The sequence below is a fragment of the Lissotriton helveticus genome, chromosome 4_1 (genome assembly GCF_964261635.1).
Source record: "Lissotriton helveticus chromosome 4_1, aLisHel1.1, whole genome shotgun sequence".
Lineage (NCBI taxonomy): Eukaryota > Metazoa > Chordata > Amphibia > Caudata > Salamandridae > Lissotriton > Lissotriton helveticus.
In genome coordinates this window covers 637,098,410-637,125,767 of record NC_136063.1, presented here as the reverse complement: position 1 = coordinate 637,125,767, position 27,358 = coordinate 637,098,410, and the positions used below count along the sequence as shown (strand labels likewise).

The 27,358-nt window shown below is 44.6% G+C and overlaps 1 protein-coding gene across 2 annotated transcripts in view; it reads right to left on the bottom strand.

Annotated features, from left to right (window-relative positions):
• NSMAF (neutral sphingomyelinase activation associated factor) overlaps positions 1-27,358 on the bottom strand; it is a 610,455-nt gene that overhangs the window by 410,151 nt on the left and 172,946 nt on the right. For both annotated transcript variants that reach the window (XM_078687269.1, XM_078687268.1), the window contains one exon: positions 14,298-14,427. In XM_078687269.1, coding sequence (XP_078543395.1) covers positions 14,298-14,427 — 130 coding nt within the window. The remainder of the gene's footprint in view (positions 1-14,297; positions 14,428-27,358) is intronic.

The following is a 27,358-nucleotide window of genomic DNA, read 5'->3' as shown; positions in this document are numbered from 1 at the left end:
AGCGAGTGCCCACCTCGCTTTATATTTAAATTGAAGAGGAAGCCTACCCCTCTTGTACCCCCGAGATCACCGCCGCAGCACCGGGCCGAGGAGACGCCGAGGGATCAGCCGGTGACGTCACCCGGGAGCCGCGCTGCCATTGGAGGATGCGGGAGGCTCGCCGGGCGACCTAAGCAGTGATTGGCTGTCCCAACTAGAGAAGAAGCAGGAAGCGGCGGGAGCATACTCCGCGCTCCTGCACTGCCCAAGATCACCGTGGCCTCCCCCCCGGGGCTCCCAAGAGCGAGGGAGAGCCACGGAGAAGGGAGAGGAGGCCGTGACATCCGAGAGTCCCGGGGAGCGGGAGCTCTCCAGCCAGCCACCGCAAGACCGGTGAGTGCACCAGAGAAGGAGAGGGAGGGCGTCGGGGCACATTGCCGGTGCCCGCCCCTCCCCTCCAGAGCAGAGCCGAAGAGTCGGAAGGCCCGTACTTAATTCCGAGTCCCCCAGGGAGGGACTCCAACGACCGGGGGCCTTCTTGTTTGGAGCCACGAGGCTCCGGGGGCATTTTGTGTGCTTCGAGTCCCCCCACAAGGGACTCCAACGAAGGGGCCATATTTGTGGACGAGCCCCGAGAGGCCCCAGAGCGCCCCAATTGTTTATTCGGAGCCCGAGAGGCTCCTGGGCATCCTAAATACTTCGAGTCCCCCGAGAAGGACTCCGATAGCTTCGGGGGCATTGGTGTAATTCAGAGTTCCCCGAGAGGGACTCCAACGTCGGGGGCACTTCTTACGAGCCCTGTGAGGCTCCGGGGCATTTCCTTGTTTTGCGAGCCCAGAGAGGCTCGTGGGGGGCATATTTGTTTCATCAGAGCCCCGAGAGGCTCAGGACACAGTTGTGGACCTCGAGTCCCCCAGGAAGGGGACTCCAACGACAGCCATTTAATTGATCAGAGCCCACGAGGCTCACCCGGGCATTTTATTGATCAGAGCCTGCAAGCCTCACACATGGTTGTGGCCCTATTGGTCCTCAAGGCCCCAGAAGAGAGCCAGGAGGCACGCTGGTGCCAGACTCCGTTACAGCTGCCCAGCACTTAGTGGGCAGCTGCTCCGTTTAGGTTGTGAGCAATCTTTCTTTCCCTGCATATTTAGGCCCCCCTGACATTGGGACACAGGGCGTCCTAGCCCCCCTGAGAGGTCAGTTGGCCTAGGGACAGTCACAGGTTGTGTTGTGACCTTATGTGATTTCTGCGCAATTGTTCTTCCTGCACCTCTGAATGTGTCTTGATGCGTCATGTGCCTTGTTCTTACACCGCTGAATGTATTTTTATGCATCATGTGTTTACCTTCCCTACACCTCTGAATGTTGTGATGCATCATGTTCTTGCTTATACCCCTAAATGTATGGTGATACTTAGGTGGTTGTTCTTTCTAGTACAGGTGTGCTAGTGAAGCCCAGGTTCCCTGCGTAATATTCTCCTAAGGTGGTTAGGGTTGCGTAGGTGGTACTTACCTCTTGGTTGTGTGCTTTATTTTCTATCTGGTTTTACAATTGTTCTATGTGTAAGAGTTATCCCTACAGAGTGCTAATTCTACCAAGTGCTAGTTCTAAAAGTGTTTATTCTTGACAGTGGCGCCCGTGGCCCTGACCCATGTACCTTATCCCCTGTAAATTCTGCCCGTGCCTATGGCACATTGTAAAGTGTGTATTTATTATCTTATTTGTTTTTGTACAATACAAAGGCTATTTTTATATAACCTTGTGTGGAGTTTCCTTTGTGGTGGGCCTTGGGTGTTGTCGCTGGGGGTGCGCGCACAAACACGTAACTCACATTGCCTCCGAGTTTAGCCTTACTGCTCGTGTCACGTTACCAAGGGGTTAGCTTGGCATGTAACTCCCTTGCCCCGACGTGGAAGTGGTGGTCTCTGACTGACTTTGGCGCAAGCCCTGGCCAATATCAACAACAAACCCTTCCGAGAGGGTCTAAGGGATATAAAGTTTAAAGACCCATACCTGGTTTATCCCCAGCTCCTTTTACATATATAACACAAAAACACAGGGGGTCTAACAGCCTAGTTTTGTAGCTGTGCTGCCAATCCGAATTACCAGAATCTCGGAGTGTTTGAATCACATAGAAACAGCCTGTTTCAAAAGAAGGTGAACACTATGTAAATAGGAAAAACAAACAGTGCAGATCATTGACAGATGGTTTTCAAAATCCAAAACATTTAGCAATGGGTTACCATCAAATTGACTTGGTGATCAGTCCTATCATCTGGCCAAACCCAGGTGTGAGTTAGGCTAGTCCCCTGATCATTGGGACATAAAGCGCCACACCATTTGTTGCTGGTAAAGGATTTGGTCCACCAACACAAATGAACCGTCAATGATGGCTGATCTTTGATGGTTAAGTGAGTAATAGTGCAACAAAAACAAAATAGTGAATTTAAAATAGGACGGTGTGTCCTCCTAATAACAACTTTATTCTATGGCCGAACAACATCTCCTAATTAAAAACCTAGAACAGTGCAAGAGAGACAGTCAACAAATATCTGTCTTAAAAAGGGCCAACATGTTTCTGCCTACCGGGCATTGCATCCCTTGGCTTTCATCAGGGCCTCTGTTCTTTCAATAGTTGCACTTAGTGATTATAAAACCAAAACAAACACCACCACCACCAGAGTGGAAGAAGTAAGAAAAACGGTTGAATACGATACAACCTGTACCAACCGAAAACATTAACCCTCCATGTCAATTAAGAAGTACGATTTCCTTCATGGTAGGGGAATTGACCTCACCTCACCTGGACCTTGCTCGGTACCTCACGCTGCCATCTGAGTCTAGGGGGAGGTCACCTCCCCCTAGACTCAGATGGGAGCGTGAGGTACCGACGGAGAGTGCGGGGCCTCGTAGAACCTGAGCAAGGTCCAGGTGAGGTGAGGTAGATTCCCCTACCATGAAGGAAATCGTACTTCTTAATTGACATGGAGGGTTAATGTTTTCTGCCCTTTTTAAGACAGATATTTGTTGACTGTCTCTCTTGCACTGTTCTAGGTTTTTAATTAGATGTTATTCGGCCATAGAATAAAGTTGTTATTAGGAGGACACACCATCCTATTTTAAATTCACTATTTTGTTTTTGTTGCACTATTACTCACTTAACCATCAAAGATCAGCCATCAGTGACGGTTCATTTGTGTTGGTGGACCAAATCCTTTACCAGCAACAAATGGTGTGGCGCTTTATGTCCCAATGATCAGGGGACTAGCCTAACTCACACCTGGGTTTGGCCAGATGATAGGACTGATCACCAAGTCAATTTGATGGTAACCCATTGCTAAATGTTTTGGATTTTGAAAAACCATCTGTGAATGATCTGCACTGTTTTTGTTTTTCCTATTTACATAGTGTTCACCTTCTTTTGAAACAGGCTGTTTCTACGCAAGCCCTGGCAAGCCAGGGATCCCATTTCTAACAGTCCTATACCTGGGAGCCAACAAAGAGACAGTTCGCAAATTACAAGTGGTCCAGAACTTGGCGGCCAGAGTGCTTTCCCATGTGCCTAAAACATCATCTATTTCAGGTGCGCTCCGGGACCTTCATTGGCTTAGAATTGAGAGCCGGACTAAGTTTAAGGCCCGGTGCTATATGCATACAATTAAAATAGGAACAACACCTATGTATCTATGTTCGTTAGCCCAGTCCTATTGTCCGACTCGTGTACTTTGCTCCTTATCGCAAGCCAAATTTCAAGTCCCACGGTCCAAATTATCACGCATGGGCGGACGTTCCTTCTCCTATCTAGCGCCCAAACTATGGAATTCGCTACCTTCATTGCTCCGGCATGAAATCAGCCACCAGATTTTTCGTAAAGGCCTAAAAACCTGGTTATTTCATCAATAGACATGATTCCTTCTGCTGTGCATGTTCCTATGGTGCCGGGAAACCTCCGGGTAGCTGTGCGCCTTATAAATTGAATAAATAAATAAATAAATAAATAAATAAATAGAGTGAAGTGGGGAAGATTGCAATGGGGTAGATTGAAGTGGGTTGGGGTAGACTGGCTTAGATTGGAGTGGGGTAGAGTGGAGTGGGATAGACTGTTGAGTTGGGTATATTGGGGGCAGAGTAAGGTGGAGAGGGACAGAGTGGAGAGGAGTAGACTGGAGTGGGGTGGGGTAGATTCGAGCAGAGTGTTGTAGAAAAGGGTAAACTGGAGTGGAGTTGTGTGGATTGGGGTGGACTGGAGTAGATTGGGGTGGGGTGAAGTGAAATTGAGTTGGATAGATTGGAGTGATGTGTGGTAGATGGTGTGGGCTAGATAGGAGCAGATTAGAAGGGGTCGATTGGGGTCAAGTGGGTAGATTGGGGTAGAGAGAAGTGAGTTAGATTAGAGTGGGGTGAGTGAGGTAGATGGGGTAGATTGGTGTGGAGAGGAGTGGATCGGGATAGATTGGAGTGTAGTTGGGTAGACTGGGGTGGATTGGAGTGGAGTCGGGTAGATTGGAGTGGAAAGGAGTGGAAAGGAGTGGGGTAGATTGGAGTGAAGAGGGTTAGATTGAAGTGAAGTGGGGTGGATTGGGGTAGACTCGAGTGGGTAGATTAGAGTAGAGTGGCGGGGGGTAGAGTCTGGTTTCAGTCGAGTGCATGCTTTTAACAGACCTATACTTTGCATGCTTAAAGAAGAAGCACAGCCAACAAGTACATGTAGTCACACAAACTACTTTAATATTAAGAGCCATTTGCTTGTTACTATAAAAGGAAGTGCTGACTTCCAAAACAAATTGAGGAAACCACAATCAAACCTGCAGGACAGATTTTAAAAGCAACCTAAATGTGTAGCCTGGAAGTGGAAATGACGGACAGAAAAATGAAGAGAAAAAAAACACCCCGAATCACAGTGCGAGCAGCAGAAGGATAGCTGAAGGACACTATCAAATGTAATCAATTAGTACTTGGTCCATGCTCTGGAGAAATTAAAGGAGGTGATATGAGGCATATGGTGGCCAATTAGGAGGTAGTTGAAAAGAATGACAATAAAGTCAGCAAAAAGTAACTTTGGGCGTACTCCAAGTCCTTTACTTTATACAATACCTCTCACAGCAACGACGCATGGGAGCCGTTAGGCGAGATCTAAAATGATGGCCTGGTACAGATCTCTCTTTTAAAGAAAGTCAATTTGTTTCTTTCAACAGTTATTCAACTCATTATATCTTCACATCGGGGTGGTAGTAACATCCTACCTAGTGGCCTTCCAGAATCTACACTGACACACTGAAGCATGTCTCATCCACGGCATGAAAAAATATTATTACATCCCAACTCCATCCTGATGGAACTCCGTTGTCCTTTTTTGCCGTCCCGCACAATCTTCACAACCAGCTGCATCAAAGCCATCAAGACCAGCCCACCTGCTTATCTTGCAGACTAACTCATTATTTCTGGACACCATCAGGCTCCAGCTGAAGAATAGTATAATAGAAAATACACAAAGCAGCAGGCCTTTTCAATCTATGCAGCCAGGATCAGGAACAAAATCACTGTACCCATCTGTACCTACACAATGCGGCTTCAATTTAGGAAAGACGTGAAGACGCACCTCTTCAAAGAACCCATCGCAATTAATGAACAGTTGACAAACTAGCTACTTCTCCTATAACTTATTGACATTGTGTGTAACATTGATTATGCACAGCGTCCTGCTGCCCTTTCACTAGGTTCACGCTAGAGAAATATCACATACATACATACTACACTTTCAAAAAACAATTCTTACTATTCAAACAGCAATACATAGTTGATCGATGCAACACTAGAAAGGTACGTTGCCCAGATTGATAAAATACTAAAGCTATGCTTGAAGGTGCTATATAAATGCATACCCATTTTAAATTGGTACACTTGGCTGCTACAGTTACTAAATACTGAGTTAGAAGTGTACCACTGCACTCTGTTTCACTGGTCACCACCAGTGGCAGCTGCCGCCTATCTAAAGTGGTAGGGTGGCCGGGGTGGGGGCGGAGGTTGGTGGGTTGGAGAATAAAATAAAAATAAAAAGACTTATTAGCCACTGACACGTGTGGCTGCCTCACTGCTCCTCTCATCCTAAAAGTGGATGGGCCTCAAAGTACAGACTCCCCACCCAATCCAGATGCTGCACTCATGCTACACCATACAAGACAGCAGTGTGGGGATTGGCCTGAGCGAACTGGTCTCTAGCTCACTCAGGCACAGGAAGCCTGTGGCTTTTCTCTTACCTTGCGGCGCAACAAAGCTGGGTTGGAGAAACTTAAGTGTGCATGTCTGTTTGGCCAGCCTAGGATGGCTGGCCAAACTGACATGCGCACCTATAAGAGCCCACCATTCCTCGCCTGGCCGGCCCGAACCCACCTATACTCATTGATTCAAACTCCATTGCGGCTCAGGCAGCGATATATAAAATGAGAATGAAATTGTGTTATTATCATTTTATTTATCATCTGCAGGCTCTGCGAAGTGGGCACTGCTCGTCCGCCATTACAGACAAGCTGCCCCGTGTCACCACCCACTTACATTAGACATTTGAGTTGCCATTTGATACATCAACACAATCTTTCACAATTAAATATACTAAGGAAGTGCTTCCCAAACCTTTAGAACTGCGACCCAATATTTAAAATGACTAACTCGCAATCCACCAGGCTTTAATGGACACGAAGCAGTGCGATTTCTTTATGTAATAGCAGCTGTTTGAAAATGTCATGACCTTGACCACGCCCTTCGACATCAGTCTGAGGTCAAGATATGTGCATTGTTATCAGGGCTAGTTAAAGGATGTGTTTATAATGTGGGGGAAACACGAGTTAAAAGACGATTATAATGGGATGTTTTCCTTAAATATTTTATAGTTACCCATGAAAAAAAAGAGAATTCTCAGAATGCATTGGGTTAAACTTTTAAAGATGAAAAGCATGGTGCCATGCAATATATTATCGTGGATTATCACATTTTGGAAACATCTCAACGGTATTAAATACGAAAGCCTTTAATATTCATGTCTCAACCTACTTAAATTGAGCAAAAAAACGGACAAGATTGTTTAAAAAATAATGATGACCTGGTTTAAAATTAAACTTGGAGTCATATGGGCCGACGGGCTCCATCCACTAGGCTGTGTATCTGCTGAACTACGTCGTTCACCAGTTTTGTCAACATATTGATCTGCCATCTGTGGCAGATGGTGACACTGGAGTTGCAACACTTTTGGGGTGCTGGTCTGTGGCATTGGTCCACCAAAAACACAACAATCGAAAGGCTGATGACTTGAACCTCGATCCCCTGCTCCACAGCTGGCCGTTCAGGCCGTTATGCCACATCCATATTTCTCCGTTTTTGCATGAATGTCATACACAAGTGGTATGTTTGTGTATGATCAAGGATAGTGAGCACAGTCTCTGTTGACATTAATTTGTTTAGTTAAAAAAATTGCAGCAACAAATACTGGAAGGTTCTCCCGGAGTCTTGATTGGGAATACTTGCAAGAGTTTGTTTTAAAACCGGACTTAAAAACATTGTTCAGCGACTTCGCACTGGTGCAGAAACAAGGCTAATCATTATAACATTACTTACATAGACCAGGTCTTTCGTGACCTACCAAAAATCGACTCGCAAACCACCAGTGGGTCCTGAACGACAATTTGGGAAACGCTCTTCTAATGCATCTGAAGTCTAAGGTGGTAGTAACAGCAAAACAAAAACATAAAGAGATATACACGTGTTCACCATTAAAAGATTTGCACTCAGAAAAATATGGACGCTAAAATTAAGATGCTATTAACGATGTTAATAGGTTGCATGTGTCATAAAAAGTAGGCTACCGCTTCAAAATAAATAAGAGCCACATGTTAAGCAAATGTTAACCATATAGCAAAACACCAGCAAGGAGCACAAAATAATGAACAACAATCTTTTGCACTTCACAGCATTAGGCCTGCAGAAGTACACAACAGGCTTCTTCTATAAAGTGAATATAAAAGATGGGGCAGCAAATAAATGCTGCAAATTAGAAGTGGGGATGACTGGCAGGCTAGATGAAAGGGCCGGTTTCAAAGCGTATCATTTGCAAGGGAACAAGTGGCTGTTACCTAGAGACGGGAGAGCAGAGCCACGGCGGACACAATGGACGGGGTTTTCAATCCTGCTGAAGCCTGCCTTGGAATACACAAGGGCAGAACATTTAAGAACGAATTTAACCACTGCTGGCAAAAAGCAGCGACGGGCGCTAGGATTTCAGACTGCATGTACGTCCATTACTTGGAACAAATAACATTTTGCTATGTTGAGTTATACCAGAGGCTGAGGAGCGTTCTCGTTGCCTGCCTGCAGGAGTATTTGGTTGCATCGTTTGTGTACCGTACTTAAAGCGGCATTTGACTAGCCTTAACCAAGTATCATTTATAAACGACATTCAGTGCAGCTGATGCGGTGAACTAGCTGCGGTCAGCACTGCCTTGCAATGGCTAGTGACGCCGGTTTGCACATGACCGAGACTGTTCTTGTTGTAGTATAACAGACGTAGGTGCTACACAGCCACAGTGTCCGTTGCGCTTTCAGGACAATATATACAATCTTAAAATGGCAAAGGTGAAACTTGGAATTATTTCACTCAACCGAGGCAGACATTACAGATGTGATCCTCGCACGTGACGGCTGGTATATGTTCTGCATGGCAGACCCTAGGATGCCTCTCCTGCAGTCCGGCTATCTGGGGAGGGAGGCTCACAGGCTATACTGGAGTAAGTCTTGATCTTTAAATCATTCGGGTATCTTCCTGGTAAGGAGACGTCCTGGGCTGTACTCTGGTAACGCGAGATCCATTCTTCGGTCCCCTGCGCTCGCCCGATTTGTACTTTTTGGGTCCGATAACATCTTCTGACCCAAAAGCAATCACTGCCTGATAGCGCCAAGAGCAAACCTGTTGATGGTCTGAACCAGCAGAACTTTAGTGATGTTACACGATGCAGAGGGAGGCAATTGCCATGACAACTCAAAAGGATCCCGACAAAAACCGTTCATCTTTGCAATGTGCACTGCTGTGACACAAAAAGGTTGAAGGTGCATTTAAAGGATGGTGACAGAAAGTGTGGGCTCTGCCCGTGTAGAAAAGGTTTTCGTTATAACGTCGAATGGTTAAAGGTCTTTGCTTGCTTATTCTTGGTGTTATGATGGTAGGAAAATGTTCAGGGCTGTTAATGTACGGGGGAACATCTGGGTGGCTCCTAAAAGGAAGTAGCAGCTCTCGGACTGTGCCTTCCCTAAAATTCAGGACAGAACAAACACTGGCAAAGCCAATAGGTCTGGAATGAATGTGGTAGCGCTGCAACTTTATCACACTGGAGGCAATAAGTAGCAGTGGACACGGAGCGTAACAGTTGTTAATAAGTCCCCTCATTCGGTTCAATGAAGCATTGGGAGGGGCAGAAGAAACTCACACAGCTAAGCAGTGGGTAAAGATGAACACTCCGCCGGGATAAGACAAGACGTCATTATGAAAGTTTCAAGCTGATGGTTGGAAGACGCTGGTCAAAAAGAGTCAGAGGTGAGGGACATCCAAAATTCCCTCTGTGAATATCGATAGCAATAGGTGACTTAGATAGCTGGGCTGTCAGAACCATTCCTACAAAGGGAATAAAATGCTTCAAGCCTGCAGAAAAGTAAGCATCGAAGTGAGGAGGAGAACCTGACACAGTGCTCAATAGAGGGAAAGCAGTCATTGTATTGTAGAATGAAAGCTTCTAGCTGGAACAGTTTCATACTCGTCCTCTGCAGCACTATTATCAGATCATTAAGGTTTTTTTCTTACCTGATTCTATCTGTCAATCATTCAGGATTTGCAGAGCAAGGCTACATCACCGGTGAGGGCCTCAAGGCACTGGGAGGACATGCTGCCAGTTCTTCTGTTGGTTGGACATCCAGGTCTTGAGGTCCTTCCTGAACTGCTGGCGAGATGGTGAGGCTCTGAGGTGCAGGGGAAGGTAATTCCGGGTCTCAGCTGCCAGGTGGGAGATGGAGCGGCTTCAGCTGTTCATCCGGAGAATGCGTCTGGTGGCTGCTAGAGAGAGGTTTTTGCAGCAGAATTTCCTGGTAGGTTGGTGGAAATTAATTCCATTGGTGAGGTATGCCGGTCCTTCGTTGTGTAGTGCCTTGTAAGAGTGGGTGAGCAGCTTGAACTGGCATTTCTTTGCGACTGGTAACCAGTGGAGTTTCCCGAGGTGAAGGGTGATGGAGTCCATTTGGGGAGGTCGAGGACGAGTCTGGCTACTGTGCTCTGGATAGTCGGAAGTTTAGTGATGAGTTGGGTGGTCATTCCTATGTAGAGGGAGTTGTCTTATTCTAGCCTGCTGGTGACTAGAGCTTGCGTGACTGTAGGTCTGGTGCTGGGTGGGAGTCATCTGAAAGCCTTCTTGAGCATTTGTAGGGTGTGGACGCAGGCGGAAGAGACGGTGCTGACCGGCTTCTTCCTGGATAGTTGGCTGTCGAGGATGATGCCGAAGTTGCGGGCGTGTTCGGTGGGTTTGGGCCCAGCTCAGGTGAGAACATTTGTTGTTCCAAAAGGTGTATTTGTCTTTCCCGAAGAGGAGTACTTCTGTTTTGTCATTGTTGAGTTTGAGACAGTTGTTCATACAGTGGCCACGTCTTTTATGCATCTTTGGAATTTGTTGTTGGGTTGTTAGTGAGAGGATGAGTTGAGTGTCGTTGGTGTAGGAGATGATGTCCATGGCTCTTGACGATATTGAACAGGGGTGTTCTGTACATGTTGAAGCGTTAAGCTAAAGGGTGAGCTTTGAGGTACACCGCAGGTGATGTTTTTAGGGAGAGAGTTGTAGGGCAGTCAGATGACCCTCTGCGTTCTTCCTGTGAGGTAGAATGCGATCCACTTGAGGGCTGCTCTTTGGATCCTGATCTGGTGTAGTCTGTTTATCGGTGTGTGGCAGTGTGGAAGGCTGCTGAGAGTTCGAGGAGGAAGAGGGCTGCTATTTCTCCGTGGTCTAGCAGCATTCTGATGCCATCTGTGGCTGCGACTAGGGCTGTCTCAGTGTTGTGGGCAGCTCTGAAGCTGGATTGGGAGAGGTCCAGAAGGCTACGGTTCTTCCGATGTCTAGTGAGCTGGATGTTGACAGCTTTATCAATGACCTTGGCTGGGAAAGGGTGCATGGAGATGGGTCGGTAGAACTTAGGTTCTCCTGGGTTCGCGGATGGCTTCTTCAGCAGCGGCATATGCCATTTCTGGGGTAAGTGGGCTGTAGTGATTGAGGAGTTGAGGACCGTGTTAAGTTGTTTGCGGATGGGTTGATTGCAGAGTCTGGAAGTATTGTGTGGGCATGGGTCTGCTGGGGCTCTCGACTGGATGGATCTCATGATGGATGCAGTTTCCTTCACAGTGAGAGTGTTCCACGAGTTGAGCTGATGTGGATATGCATCGGTGGGCATGATGTGGTTGATGTGGTCCTCGTCGGGCAGTTGGGGTGCTAAGTCTAGGTAGATGGTGTTGATTTTGTTGTGGCAGAGCCTGCTGGGTCATGTGGTCCCCTATGAGGGTCTGTGATGTCCTCACCAGGGGGTGAAAAACATGTTGGTAAATCTATGATCCATTAAGAACTGGCATATCTACTAAGAGCTTTTTGACTCTGAATAAAATTCACTATCATATAAAAGATTGATTGGATACTCTACTAAACAAGTATTTGTATATATTGTTTGAAAATGCCCACCTTAATTTACAATGTCATCATCGTCTGAAGCAAACTGACCCTTTCGTATACAGAATGTATTAATTGCCTCTTGACCTTGCTATTACAAGACATTTTAGACAAAGGACAAGATATCTTCAAGAATCAAATTATGATTACAAATCCAGTAACTTTGAAAGAAATGGCACTGTCAGCAAACACATTTCTGAAATGTATACCACGATATTACTTAAGATAAGCGTTATTCCTCCAAAATGTACTACTGGAAAAGGATGGAGGGATAAAGCGATGGATACCATGGTTCTAAAACCGTTTTTTATCTACATGGGGGTCTGGAAAAACCCCAGAAATATGGATATGCTGACAAAAAAATAGGCACTTTATACACAATAATAAAAAAAGATATGCTACAACCCGAACAACTGATTTGGGGAAGAAAACAACATTCAGTTTAAACACATCATTTATTAACATTTAAAAAGAAATGAACTTACTGTGGTTCGATATAATTTGATAGTACTTTTCATCAATAAAATAGGAGCAATCGCTCTAAAGATTAGGTGTAACCTGGGACAGAACACCTCTTTTACTATCACATGCAATGGGTAACATCAGTTGGATTCTTCAGATTAAAGTTTACACTACTCCCTCAGGAAGGAGGAAGAGAGAGGTCATCGGAAACAACCCATAGCGTTAGAGTGGGATGCTATGCTGTTGGAGTTGGATGGGCTTGACTTGGTCCACTCTCAGGTGGCAGGGTCTCAGTAATATACCTGATCTGGAGGAATCCAATTGAGGGGGATCCCCGCCCATATGAAGGGGTGTGCGATGCTTACTCCCATGCTCTGTAGACTGACAGTCTCTATTGATTGCCCAGAGGAAGCCAACTTGCTGATAATGGAATGACCAGGAGAGGGTGGGGGGAGTGTTGGGGTGGGCGTTACTAAGTTCTGAGAAGACGAATATTTACATATAGGTGACCTAAGTTGAATTTGCTTACGTATAGAACATGCACCGGATGACAGGGACGTTAAATCTGTCCATTAATACGTTTCCTGGCAAAATGTACGGGATGCAGATATTCAACCTATGTAATGTAGGGGAGTAAATTGAAAACAGACTGTGATGATTGCATTTACTTGTATGAGAGCATGTTTCCTTTGCAATCGATAATAAAGAGTTTAAAAAAAAAAAGTTGACACTACTCCTGTATCAACGCAAAGCAAATGGAACCCTAATCCGTGGTGGAGGAGTTAGAACAATGAGCACAAGCAACTAGGACAACCAAACAAAGGAAGAAAAACCCAGATGGAACATAATTATGGTCTAACAAGCACTTTGGCAGATTTGATAACAGTCCAATCATCTTGTCTTCTATTAGCACGATTCACTGTAATGAATATGTCAACTGTTAATTCCGATAAATATAAAACTGTGGAACTGTTGACATAAAAATTAATGTGCTTATGACGGCCCACGCCAGTTTGATTGCTTAGTTGATGCATTAGCCTTAGAAATGTTTGTATGCTGTGAATTGTTCACACTTCACTTCTCAATGTTGATATGCTTTGAACACTCGCTCACTGATTTCAATAACATGTGTAAGATAATGTGATGCGCATTGTATAGGATGACTAGTAGCCCACAAACAGGTAATTCCTTTCTCTAAAACGGCCACATATAAAAGCATAGCGCCATGAGGAATATAATTATCCAACTGATTTCGCAAGCATTCTGCACATAATTGTTTGTTGTCATTTTTACTCCTCTTAACATGAAATATATTCATGTGCTCGACATAAAATGTACAAAATATAACATTCTCCATTTATTGACTTCGCAACTAAGAATTTAATATTTTCCTTTCTCTTCCTGTGTTTCTACATCACAAAACGAACCAATAAGATTTTTTTAGGACATTTGCTTCCCAGTTACCGAGAGTTAGGCTTTTTGAGGAAGTCAGCTAATGCCCCATCCTAAAAAGATTTTCTCCGCCCACCACCTAAATATGCATTGGTATGGTGCCTGGGAACCTTGGATCCATTCCAAAGTGCTATCTGGCAGTGGGGTGGGAAATTCCGGGTATTCCCCAGGACCCGGGCATGCCTGCTTTCTAAGAAGACAAGCCGTCTCCATCAAGCACTTTGTAAGTAGCTGTATTTTGTTTTATTCATACCAGCGCAGCCAGTGCTCACCTCTAACAGGGTGAGGGGAAGCAAGCACACAGACAAACGTGTACATACATAACTGCTAACATTCAGCACTCAAAGTATGCATTTCCACTACTAATTCATAATAGGAGAGCACAAATAATTAAAGTGAGATTTCAAATATGGTTAACAAATCTTTACACATGCATACAAATGTGCAGCGAATATGAGATATGGTTATTACTGGTGGTTAAGAGTCTGGCATCTCAATTCAATCAGATATTAAGTCCAATCATTTTCTATCGACATTTGTGAGACGGGCTTTGGATAGCCGCACATTTTTAGTAGGTCTGACAGATTTGAGAACTCACGAAAAGGCACAAAGCACATTGATGACCATATTGTAAAACATACAAATAAGTAAGGAGTTCCCACTTACAGGATAACCGTTTAGAGGTTGGAAGTACAGGCATTTATCTGTGATGCAAACATGCCCAGGATTGGATACCAAGGGGGTCACCATTTCCGCACTACATTCCATTTGTGAAACTTCAGTAATACTATGAAGCCTACGAAAGACATATCAAACAATAACTACAAAGCCCAAAAAGAAAAAAGAAATGACATACAATATGCAACTATATTTGCGTTATACAATTACCAAATACGCAAATTCACTGTGTGGGGAAGAATATAGCAATTCTGTTAATAAGGCTAACGCTTTTACCACTGAGTGAAATGTCTGCTACACGGAGGAATTAAAAAGGTGCTAAAAGGATAATTTGCTACTTGCTCAGTTGCATCATTCTGAAGAAAAAGTTACTTACCTTCAATAACACTATTTCTGGTGGATAGTCTATAAAACCAAAGATTATTTATCTTTAGACTATCCCCGGCGTCAGACTGAGTTTGGAGAACTATTTCAGCAATACTCCTGTACACTGACAGCGGGTGCTGCACCAGCTCCATAGTGACTCTATACTTACTAGGAAAAGAAGAAATAGAGCCACATACAAGCATCAACCCTGCACGCTTTCCTGTGACTTTCTCCATCTGCGCCCTCAGACGTGGAACAGAGGACAAATCAGTGTGCTGATTCCGATCTCGGACCTTTTTAGATAGTAAAGAGGCCAGTCCACAAAACAGACAATTGGGAAAACAGTGGGGACGAAATGGTTAGATAAAGTTTCCATAAAGAGCATTATTGAAGGTAAGTAACTTGCTCTTCTGATAAACACTTCTAATGGCAGACACTTTAGAATAGACACCACATCAGTACCTCCCACAGTTGGAGGATCTGGGAAGTGGACTCAGACCAAAAAGTCCTGCGAAACTAAACCGACAAAGTGACCTTTTGACCAGACCATGCTGTCATAGCAACAGTGTTTTGTGTAGGCACCACATTCCATGTTGCAGCCTGGCAGATATCTAGAACTACCACCTCTCAAGCCAAAGCTATTGTAGCAGCCTGATGGAATGGGCATGCAGGCCTTCAGGGGGTTGCCTCTTGGCCAGTGCATAAGAGATATTGATGCATGAGACTAACTTGAAAGGGTCCTCTTCTGCACTGCCATGCTTTGCTTGTACCAAAAAAAACCACAAAGAGTTGATCATCCAGTGTGAAGCCGCTTTGTGCAGTCGATATAAAAAGCCTTGTGCACTCTTAAGAGTCAAGGCGATGGAGACACTTTTCCTCTTTCATGAGGATCCTTTGGCAGGAAGGATGTATCGATTTGTTCAGAAAGAAGGGTATGGGTGGTAGCACTAAAGGTGCCTGTAGTTCACTTATGCAGCATGGTAATATTATTGTAATGTTGAAGACTGTTTTTAGTGTTAAGTGCCTGATGAAAAAGCTATGCCTAGGCTCAAAGGTCAAGCACGTGAGAAAAGTCCAGAGCGAGTTCAGGCCCCATTGAGGCATATCAATGGTTTAGGGAGAGAAATAAATGAGTCAAACCTTTCATGGAATGCATCACAACCAGTCTCTTAAAACAGTTGGGCCAGGTAAGCACAGAAATGCCAAAAGAGCTAAGAAATAACCTTTCACTGTGGCATATCAAAGCCTTGACCGGCTAACAAAAGGACAAACAAAAGAACTTCACAAAGTTTGGGCTTGTAGGGATATGGTGTTTTGAGCACCACACCAAGCTACAAATTGTTTACAGCACCCAGCATAGATCGTCTTGATGCAAGGGTGACTAGTAGAATGTACGACATCAACTACCTGGGATGCAAGTGAAATTCATTCAGTTGCCACAGATCAATCTCCATGCATGAAGGTTGTGTACAGTTGTGTGCAAGACCCTGTCCTGCTGCTGAGAAGGGAGACCCTCCTGAAGTGGACGCTTTGTCAGAGGACTAGCAATTAGGCTTAGGAGCTCCAGAGGCACAGCACTTACTGACACAAGATCCAGGACCCAACTCACCTGGCAGTTATGTTATCCCTAAGGACAAACAGCCTCCTCTCCTTGATGGAAGGCAGAAATGCTCATGTACCAACCCCACCAGGAGGAGCCTGCCTGCTGCTCAGCCCATCTCCAACTGACACCACTCATCCACACCGGCACCCAAGCATTCCATGCATCACAGTCACACCAACATTCCAATACAAACTCTCACTCTGGCTGAGCAGCAGGGAGATAGCTAGGCTGGGAAACATATACTAATACAATCAGGAAATAACATATCCCCCTCCTTTTAAATGAAAAATAAAAATAACAAAACATATCCCCTCCTTTTAAATGAAAAAATAAAAATAACAAAACGTGGGTGGAACTATAAACAAGAATATAAAAAGGCGGAGAAAAAGTTCAAGGCTCAGGGAAGCAAACTAAAATACAACTTCGTTCGAGTCTGAACACTAAGAAATCAGAAAGGGAAGGTAAACAGATTGGCAAGCAATAATAAACCCATCCTCCCCAACAAAATACTTATGAATGAATGGATGAGAAATACTTCCAAAATAAACTCAAGGGAATGCAAACGCTTACTCTAGTCCTCATGTAATTTAAACCCGTAACCCATCACCGGTGAGCCAACTCTCACCTGAGTAGAAGAACTCTTGACACACACTCGTCTTGTGCACACCACCAGTATCTTGTTGAACAAAAATGTAATGCAAAAGTACCACAAAAAAAAAATCGAAGGCAGAGTGGACTCGTTGGTGAAGACTGGAGGGCCGCTGATCTACAACTTTCTCAGATGGCCAGAGCAACCCAGCAGTGTTGTGTCTGCCACCTCTGTGAATTCTGGTTGGGGGAGAGAATGGACTACACTAGATCAGGTTGGCATCTACCAGCCACCACTGCAGATCGTACAGCCTCTCCTTTGGGATCCGAATGAAGTCTGAGAGGCAGCCCTAATGCGCAGTCCAGAGAGATCGGAGGGTCCACTGCAGGGCCTGCATGACCCACCTGGCAGTCGGGGTAAGGAGGATACACAAAGCCAGGAGAACTAGAGGCCTCAGAGCCATCCTCATTGAGACCCCGTACTGTTCCCAAAGCATTGGGATCGTATCCAGAATATCTTGGACTCAGTTCAGTGGAGGAAAGGCTTTTAACACCACCATGTCACAAATCACCCCAACGACTGGAATCCTCTTTATTGGGCTAATGTGGGACTTCGGTAGACTATATACCCCAAAGTTAAGTGTTTGGCTGGTACTAGGAGGGGTTCTCAACCAACTTAGGCTCACCTTCATCAATCAGTCACTGAGGTATAGGAAAAGGCATTATCCCAAATACCCAGAGGCTTGAGGTAAGGCCAAAGGGGAGCATGTAAATCGAAAGCGTTAGTGGCATACTGTTAATTGCAGGTAACGCCTGTGGGACTGCAGAACAGGTATACTGAAATACGAGTACGTGTCCTGCCTAGTTTAAGGGAGCCATCCAGTTTCCCGCATCCAGAGCTAACAGAATCCAAGCCAGAGTGAAGATTTTCAACCAGTTTTTTTCTCAGGAAAAACGTTCACTGTGAGAGGCACAAAACGGATTAGGCCAGAGGCTTTTGCCCTTCTTTGGAACGAGGAAGTAACATAAACAACATATTTACCATTTCTTTGAGTCCAGTACCTCCTTGATGGCAAGCCCTGGACAAAAGAAGGTTGGCTTCCTGTTAAAGGATTGCAGAGGGCGCCTTAGAGATGCTTCTATGCAGGAGGATCGTGGGTTGGGGAGCAGAGAGAAGGCAGGGCATAGCCCCACTGAACAATCTGTAGGACCTACATGGGCAATGTAATGGATCTTCAGCCCGGGAAGAAATGCAGTACTTGGTCTCCTACAAGCCAGCATAAACCTGTGAGGGTAAATTAAAGCTCCATTGAAGCTGCCGCGGCAGGGGGTGAAGAATTTGAGGATTTCTGCCCATGCTGGTTTCAACACTGTCTACTGGTACTTGCAATTGCAGCCTATAAAGGACTGGGTCAGCTATTGCAGGAAATGTTTGGGGAGGGTGGCAATGTCTGTTAGCCATCCCTCTAGAATAGCTTCTAATTATTTTTGGTTTGCATCAGTGGAGAAATTGTGTCATCCAAAGAGCCTAGAGCCATTGAAGAGCACATCCATTAGGGACACATATACATCTCCAGAAGACCTGGTTATCCTAATCCAGTCTTGCCTTCCGAGTAGGACACCTAACTATCTTGTATCATTTAAGCCTTAGAGGTCCCATGATCCCTCTGGGACGACCGGCAAAATAACGCTGACATATCGCATAATGTGTTTGTACCTATCCAAGAACCAAGCTACATTGGCAGACCTATGGGCTACATTACCGAAAGAAAACTTTCTCTATCTGAAAGCATTTAGACTTTTAGATTCCCTAACCAGAGGAATGGTTAGAAAGGAAAATCGAATTGACCTTATTTGCTGAAGCGTGAACAATCAGATGAATTGCTCAGAGGAAGCAGGCCCTGGTTGAGGAATTTCAATAAACACATTTGTTTTCATCTCAGTAGTGTACAACTGCAATTCTAGTGCCTCAGCTGCACTTCAAACCACCAATGCAAACAAGGACCTTTTCTTGGTTGGTGATACAAGTGGAGATTTGAGCTCTATTTCAGATCAGGCTAGCCTACAGGCATTCTGGAAGTCATGATACAATCCATCATCAGTATAATGAGGAGGCAGCAATCTGTCCCCTTTGTCATTATCAGCAGTGTCCTGTGGAAAAGTAGATCGTGCACTGATGCCGAATCAGAGCCACAAAGAGCACAAACTCTCTGTTGATAATGACATTGAGGAAGAGGTCCTGGATTGTAATCTGGTTGCATAGCCACTGGTTGTACTTTTTTGATTTCACAGCGTGACATAGGCCTGAAGTGGCCCCATGTCAGTTCAAGGTTGGAGAGCGGAGATCATCAACCAGTGACGGTGAAGTCAGCGTCTGTATGGAAGGAACCAGAGTGGACCTTGGTGCCAGAGAAGAAGTCCACACTGGAGCAGATGTCACTTTGTTGCCAAGTCTTGAATGGGCAGACGGCATAGAAGGATATACTGGCCAGAAATAGTCCATCAAAAGACTCCCACAGTTCCATGGGACTCTAAGCCGCAACAAAGAGGGCCACAATTGCGCCAACAATTAACAGCATGGATTCTGAAAACCGCCATATGCTTTGGGGTTTAAGACAGCCCAGAAAAAAGCCAGGATCAACCTCGAAATCTGTTTAGGACCAGACGTTATCAGTGGAGTAGGATCTTGAGCATTAAACCTTTGCGCCTACTCTCTAGAATGTAAGTGGAGGGATGGGATGGAGTCCCACTTGTCCTTATGCTTGTGCCTAGAATTTGATTTTAAACTATCAGTAAACTGTAAGTTGGACATTGACTTTTTGAGGGAGCAACCATGTGACCGGGTCCATGATTAGATACACAACTTTGAATGGGGACTATGCATTTACTGCAACCTATTCTTATGTTCCACAATGCAGAGTTTAACTGCTTAGTCCGAGTAACCTTAGAGTGCACTAGGGGACACTTGTAATATGACTCAAGAGTTGTGGCCTGAGCCCACGCACCATAGGAATACCTTGTTCAAGTCATGACAGTTACTGCTTCCAGCAGCCTCGGCACAGCCTGAATCCAGTCATTTTCAGTGAGGACATAAATCCCTGGTACACTGTGGTAATAATTTCTTTAGCTGAAAGCAGTCCGATTAAGCTGGGGGTGGAGCTCTTGATCCGCATTGTAGAATGTGGAAAGTAAGGAACTGACGTCAGCGTACAGAAGTAGCGCATATATGTGGCTTCGCTCCGTCACTTTTTGGGCTCTATGGAATCAAGGCAGAGCCATATGGCACAAGCTAGCAGCATTCGTCAGCTTTGCTGGAGAAATTCTTCAGAACCAGTCTGCTATCTGGAGATATTCAAAGGTGAGAAATCTGCAGTTAGAAGTATCTAACATAAGCTGTATTTTTAACTTCTAACACTGAGCAATATCATCTACAGATGTTTTGAAGTATTCTGCTGCCCGGTGAAGGTTATTAAGCAGCCCACAGAGTCTTGGCTCACTGACTGTGACGTTTGTAGCAATATTGCTGCATCTGACTCTCAGACTATGTGCGAGTCCAGTGTAACAACCATGATGCGGTTGGGCCAGGGTCTGATAGCAATTGGTATGACTTAAGGGACAAACCTACAAGAAACAACAAGACTAAGGCAAACCATAACCTGGAACTACAAAAGGTATGAAAGATAATGTATTCTGAAACCCTTTCAGAAATCGGACCAAAGACGTTAGCCAAAAAAAGATATCCTTGACCTGGAGAGAAGAAACAGTCAGAGCAAACAAAGCAGCTTTCTACTGCTCCAATATTCAAACCCTTGAGTAGCAGTAGAAAGCTATCTAGATGACATGGTCCGTTTGCCTCCTGATCTTCTGTATCACCTCTCAAATCTAAAAGAATGGTAAGACATCAAGTAAAAAGTGCTCAGTAACTAATTCTGAGAAAATCCCAACAAACCAAAAAAAAGGCACCGGTTGGCATGAGATGCAAAAGTTTCACTCACAAAAATAACCAAAACCCAGAAGATTTCCTGCTGAATGTCCACTAATATCATTGCTCCACTAATGAGATTAAATGCATTTGTAACTAATGTAAGTTTAAACTAAGGGAGTTTACATACTTACTCTTACAAGTCATTGACTGTATGGTCCCACCATTGCAGCTTGGGAGACACACTTATTGTCTATTTGTCATAAGTTAGCCATAAAATCACAGCCAACAATTTCATTGCAGGGGCCCCTTTCCCCCAAAAAACTTGACAGTAGAAAAATAAAACAGGTCCTCAGATATAGTAGTTTAAGCACTTCTCTGCCGGAGTGCCAGTAGCCTGCAGAAAAGATCATTTAATGAATGTTTTGTATTCTCCCCTCCAGTGGGATTCAAGCTGACTCACAACTGGCTACAAACTCTGACCAGCTGCCACAGAGAAAATATACCACTGTAGCAGTCTACCATCACAGGTGTAAAACCTCCAAATACAGGATTAGAGAACCCACACTAAACTGCCTGCTGACAAAGTTGATGGTGGTTGTGTTTTCCTAAGGATCTGGAGAAGAACAAAAGAGAAATGCCCAAAACACAACTGCAGAACACTCATGTGCAGCAGTTCATACAACATAGACCAAAAGCCATGCATCAACATGACATCCAGATAATTGCCCCAGAACAAAGAGGAAGTGCTTGTAAGCATGGTATTTGGCAATTGTGGAGTAATGTAGGGACGATCTATTGTGAGGTTGGAGGAGCACATCCACCACTGTATATCTAGGAGAACAAAGTGAAATCTGCACTTGAGCTGAGACACTCCCCCTGATGCCACACCAATGAAGGTCAACCTCTGCGTGGGAATGAGGTATGCTTTCTGGGTTTTGACGGTGAGACTCTAGTCATGCAGTACAGTGCATATTCTAAAGTTGGGGGGCAGTGAGGTAACACTTCAAAAGGTTCACGAGGCTGCCAATTTATTTTCCACAACACCACATACACATGTTTCTTGACGTCATGTAATGGCCACACTAACAACATTTTTATTAGCTGTGGCAAGCTAATCAGTATGGTCCTGTTCACAGACTCAACCCAGACCTCCTAGTCTGCATAGGAACAAGAAATAAATGTTTCCCTTCTCCATTCTTCTTCCTTGATGTTTCTGCTAGACAGACGTAAAAAATCCAAGACTACAGCGCAACTGACAATGAGTTACACACTCTTTGAAACCTGCTTTTTTGGCCTACCACTTAAGAGTCCGATTACGAGGTCGGCTGGACCTACGTCCATCCAACATAGTTTGGGAACTGGGACTGACCAACCACCTCTCGCCGGTCCCAACCCAGCAAGTAGGATGCGATCGAACACTTTTCGGTTGCAATTCTATTCTTTACAATGAGAGCATGCATTCCGACCGGAGTGCATGCTCTCATTGTAAAGAGCTGAAGTGCAGTTCATCCCTGCATCCAGTGGCAGGCACCTCAAGGTGCCTGCCAAGGGGGCAGGGATCAACAGGGAGGCACCATAGGTGCCCCCTAGGCCGCCATCCAAAGGCCTTGCACCCATAGGGCCCCTTCTGGGTTCCCCCGAAGTCAGATTCCCACAGTCTTTCTGTGTCAGAAAGGCCAGCAAAGAAAGGCAGTGGGAATCTTCCATTGTAATCTCTCGGGCGGAAAAAGCCGCCCATGGGATTACAGGCCCCTTTCTGAATGGCAGACGGGCTCTCCCGGCCCGTCGTAAGCCATTCGGAAATCCTGTTTGGGTTAATTTCCGACCGACTCCATCAAAATGGGTTGGTCAGAAATTAATCCAAACAGCATCGTAATCGGGCCCAAAGTCTTGACCTGCCTGCCATCATTGTAAGTTACAGCAGAGTGAGTTAAACGTCAACAGTTTCAGTGTTCAGTCTCAGGGAGATATTTTTTAGTCCATTATTTTATTATTTTTTACTGAAACTTATTATAGGAAGATGAGTCTTTGGTGATAATTTTTTTTATACTGCTTAGATCCTCAGGTCTACCACAGTTTATCTGGTATAACGATGAAAGATCTGCAGGACCTTATCCAGCAGCATTGTTAGTGTTTGCAATGGGACAGATGGCAGTTCGTCAGGATGGCAGAGGTAATCTCCTATAACACCCTGACGTACAAAGTACTGTATGTCAAAAGCTAAATCAGACCCTCAGTTTGTACAGACTTGCCCTCCATGAACACATTCTAAAATGTCCTTGATTAGGGACAAATACCATCTGTGCTTTTGTTGGACCTGGCCCTTTTGGCAGGTTCACCCCGAAACTTTTTGCTTTTTCCTAGCCTACTTCTGTAACCTGGTGTTGGTGATTTTAGGCCTCTGCGCACTTTTTCCCTGTGGTCCAGTGTAAAATGTGTGCGGTCTCTGTGTGTGTGGTGAGAGTGGCCTGCCCTCCCATAGGAATGCATGGGGAATATATGTGACCATGGTAGTTCCTGATGTGTGGGGAGTGCAGGGTCGAGTTTGGTATGTGCGAACTCGTGAGATTGAATGCTGCGCAATGATGTATGCGGCATGATTGTGTCTAGTGTGGAAGTGCCACTGGCATGTTAGTGAAATTTGTGTCTGGCGTTTGATTGGCTGGAGCTGGCTGGTGAGCCTGGCTCCAGGAGTCAGGATGGGTCTGCCCCGGTGGTGAATGGAGAGATTAGCATGCTGATGTGAGGGAGGGGTACACTTGGGACCTGAATAGGGCTGGTCCTTCCCTCCACAATGCTGGCTCCACCCCCTGTGGTGTGTCTGATGTCCCTAGCCTGGCCAGTGAAAGGGAGTTCCCCATAACCAGTTGTAGCTGGTTCTCACATTGCCTGCACCTTCTAGACAAAGGACTTTGCTGTATAAAAAGGGTGCTGTGACACCCTGTAGATGTTCTTGTTTTTCCTAACTTGAAACAACCAGGGGCGTGCTGCTGCTGGGGCCCAGGGGAAGGCTTGCCTCCTTGGGCCCTGCCCAGCCCCTGGATGCTGGAGGATTATTTTGGACCTATTGCTTTATTTTTGAGGTTGCCAAGGCTTTGTTACAGCCTTCTTGTGATCTATTGGCAGACTGAGCACCTTATCCTGCTTTGATTTGACTTCCCTAGGAAAGGGAGAGCCTGGGTGCTGAGCAGCGCGGCGCTGCAGCCCTTCCCGAGGGAATCCCCCTCGTAGGGATTCCCCCCCTCCTTTTTATGATTTGTGGGTGCCAGTACCTTTAGCACCTGGGGCGCTTTATCGCCCTTATGTCTGCTTGAGATTTCATTATGCAGGTGCCACCCTGCGTCTTTGGCTTTAATTTAAATTATAGCGGTTGCCCGCACCGCTGTTTATTTCTTGTCTCGAGGGAGCCTACCCCTCGTTGTTTTGCCTCCAAAAGTGATTGCTGCCGCAGCCCGAGGTAAGCACCGGAAACTGGAGTCCGGCCCGTCGCCTGGTTGTGGGCGGGCCGGGCGTCAGTCACTTCCGTTTCCAGGCAGTGCAGCAAGGAGAGAAGGAGCATGGTGGCGCCGGTTCCACTAGTGAGGAGATTGCCTACTGTATTTTTACTGGTTAGGCCTAAATGTGAGTTATGCGTAATGTGCAATGCCATTATGCCTGTGATACCTCTAGATGTGCTTTCATGCTGATGAGGTTGTTTTGCCTAGTATAGTTTATACTAGAGAGGTTATGTGTCCATGCGTGATCTATGACTATGGTTATTAGTATTGTGTAGTGTGTACCTACCTGTTACCAGTGGTTACTGGTTGTGGTCTATAATTGTTATTTGGTGCTACACTTATTCTATGTTCTAGAAGTGCTATTTCTGCTAAGTGTTGATTCTGACAGTGGCCCATGTGGCCCTGTCCTGGTGTAAATAATCCCTTGTGAATATTGCCCGTGCCAGTTGGCACAATGTATATTGAGTGATTACTATCTGATGTGTTTTGACAATACAAAAGTTATTTTTATATAACCTTGTGTGGAGTTCCTCTTGTGGTGTGCCTAGGATGTTGTTGTTGTTGTGTGCGTGCGCAAATGCTTTACACATTGCCTCCGGGATAAGCCTGTCTGCTCGTGCCAACCTACCAAGAGAGTGAGCAGGGGTTATCTTGGTGTGTGACTCCCTTGTCCTGACTAGAATGGTGGTTTCTGCCTGGCTTTGGCGTAAGCCTTAGCCAACCAGAAATCCCAGTTCTAACCGCTTTACTACGACCTTATTTAGTCCTCTATAGTTAATGCACAGTCTTAAACACTGATTTATCGTCAATACAGAAAATCATGCCCCAGCAGGGGCGAAGATGGAACAATCCAACCATTTTGAAGATAACTCTGCAAATAACCTCTTAAAACTTCCTTCTCAGCTAGTAAATAAATGTGCCTAAAAGGAACAATAGCCTCCAGTACAGTTGCAATAGCACAATCACAATCTCTATAGGGTGGAAGTACACTGATGTAAGGATAAGAAAAAATGGATAAAAGCATGGTGCTGCATGGGCAAAGTAGTCAAATTAGCCACTATCATCTGAGAAGTAGCATCTCAGTTCATCTGACAATCACCAATAACTTGCATAGGCATAACAATGGTCATGACAGTACTGTAAAATCACATAAGTGACCACAACTAATATGAAAAATCACAATCATTCTTTGAAAATCCTACCCATGAAACCTAATAATATCTAATTTCCCATAACGCCTCTATTAACCTCAACAACTAACTGCATGAATTCATAAGCCCCTTTTCCCAAAGATCACACTTAACTCCCACTAATTGAATCTACCAGAAAGAAATTTTAGTGTATGCATGGAATGATTTGCTTGTGAGCACAAGACTAATTCCAATAAACAACAATAACAAATAACCCTGGAGTATCATTTACCCCTAGGTCCCGGAACAGCGTGCTGCATGGTGTAAAACTCTTCAACATTTCGTCACTTTAGTGATTTGGCTTGTAAAGATCAATATCTTTTTTAATTTGGGGTTTTAAAATACTGGTTTTCTATCAGCAGCTAATATAAAGGTCAAACCTAATTTTAGCAATAGCTTCTGAAATACCAGAAGTGTCACCCCGTTGTGACCACATATCGAAGCACTTGTTATAAGAAGTGCCCCAGCTTCAAGTTTGTCTGAAGACTATTTGCCTCTTGAATCAGACCTCGAAAAGCAAATCTTAATACCCCTACATGTAGTAAACAATAGGCCAGTGCTTCTTATCAGATGTTCTGGATGGGAAATTACTAGAACTAACAGCCTTGGATTAACTAATGGAATTCTTTGTGTACTGGGAATGCGAGTCTCCGGCAGAAAAGAAATATGAGGGTTGTTTTTCTTCAGCACCTACAAAATTGTTTTGCCCTCTTCTTAAGCCTGTCAATGTTCTATGTAATACATTTGCAATTGTGCTTTGGCCATGCTGAACTTAACGCCTATCCTTAAATATACATCCATCTAAATATAAGAGAACTCGGATTCTCCCAAAAACTGATTATTCCCTGAAGATTCCGCTTTAACAAATTGTTTAAAAAAACAAAAACCTTTATAAACATGCTGCAATAATAAATAAAACACAGCAGCCGTCAGATTGACACCATGCAAATTTAGAAATAATATACACAGTCACTAAGGAAGTGATAGATCATTTATGTATTAAGCTATGTTTCCATTCTGAAGTCCTTCTTGTACAAAACCGACAACAAAGCAACCAATAGCACCGAGTCGATTTTGATACCGACAGAAATAACAAAAAAAGAAAATTATTATTTAAAAATATAGGCGTAAATTCAAACATGATACTTTGCTGTTAAGCACCCACTCTCACACTGCCTTTCACACACATACACAAGAATGTTACAATTATGTTTTTTGAAGTCACTTGTAGTGCACGGTAGACTCCGAACCGATTCAAGGTGCTTTCCGGGCTATGCCTTCTTTTGCTCCGATCTTCTGTGAAACGTACCGCAATGATACATAAAACACAGCAGCCGTAAAACGGACACCATGCAAATGTATAAATTATATACTTAATCGCCGAGGAAGTGGTCCATTATCTATATACTAAAGTATGTTTTCTTTCATACGTCCTTCCTGTACAAAACCAACAAAAACGTATTTAAAATTGGTAATATTTAAGCACAGAAATGAAGTTTCAAGTACAGTGAACAAACAAAAATGGCACACAGCAACAATAAAACCACCAATAAAACCACCGTACAGTGCACGTGAGAAAAAGGGAAGAAGGGAGCCATGTGTGCAGCAGACATTGCCAGCAGGGTTGTCAGTTGTTGAACACACTAGGAGGTTGCTGTAGGGCCTGTTTAGCCCAAAGGGCAGCGACATGGAGAAGATTATGGCACACTCATATCTTTTGTTTCCACACTGCATCAGTATGGAGTCACACTTCGTCTACAAGGGTTGAATAATTACAGACTTTGTTTTAAAAAGAGCCTGCTGAAATAAGTAGCCCAATATTTTCGAGCCAGAAAAGATTATCGTGGGGACAATATGCATACCGGATCTTTAGAGGCACC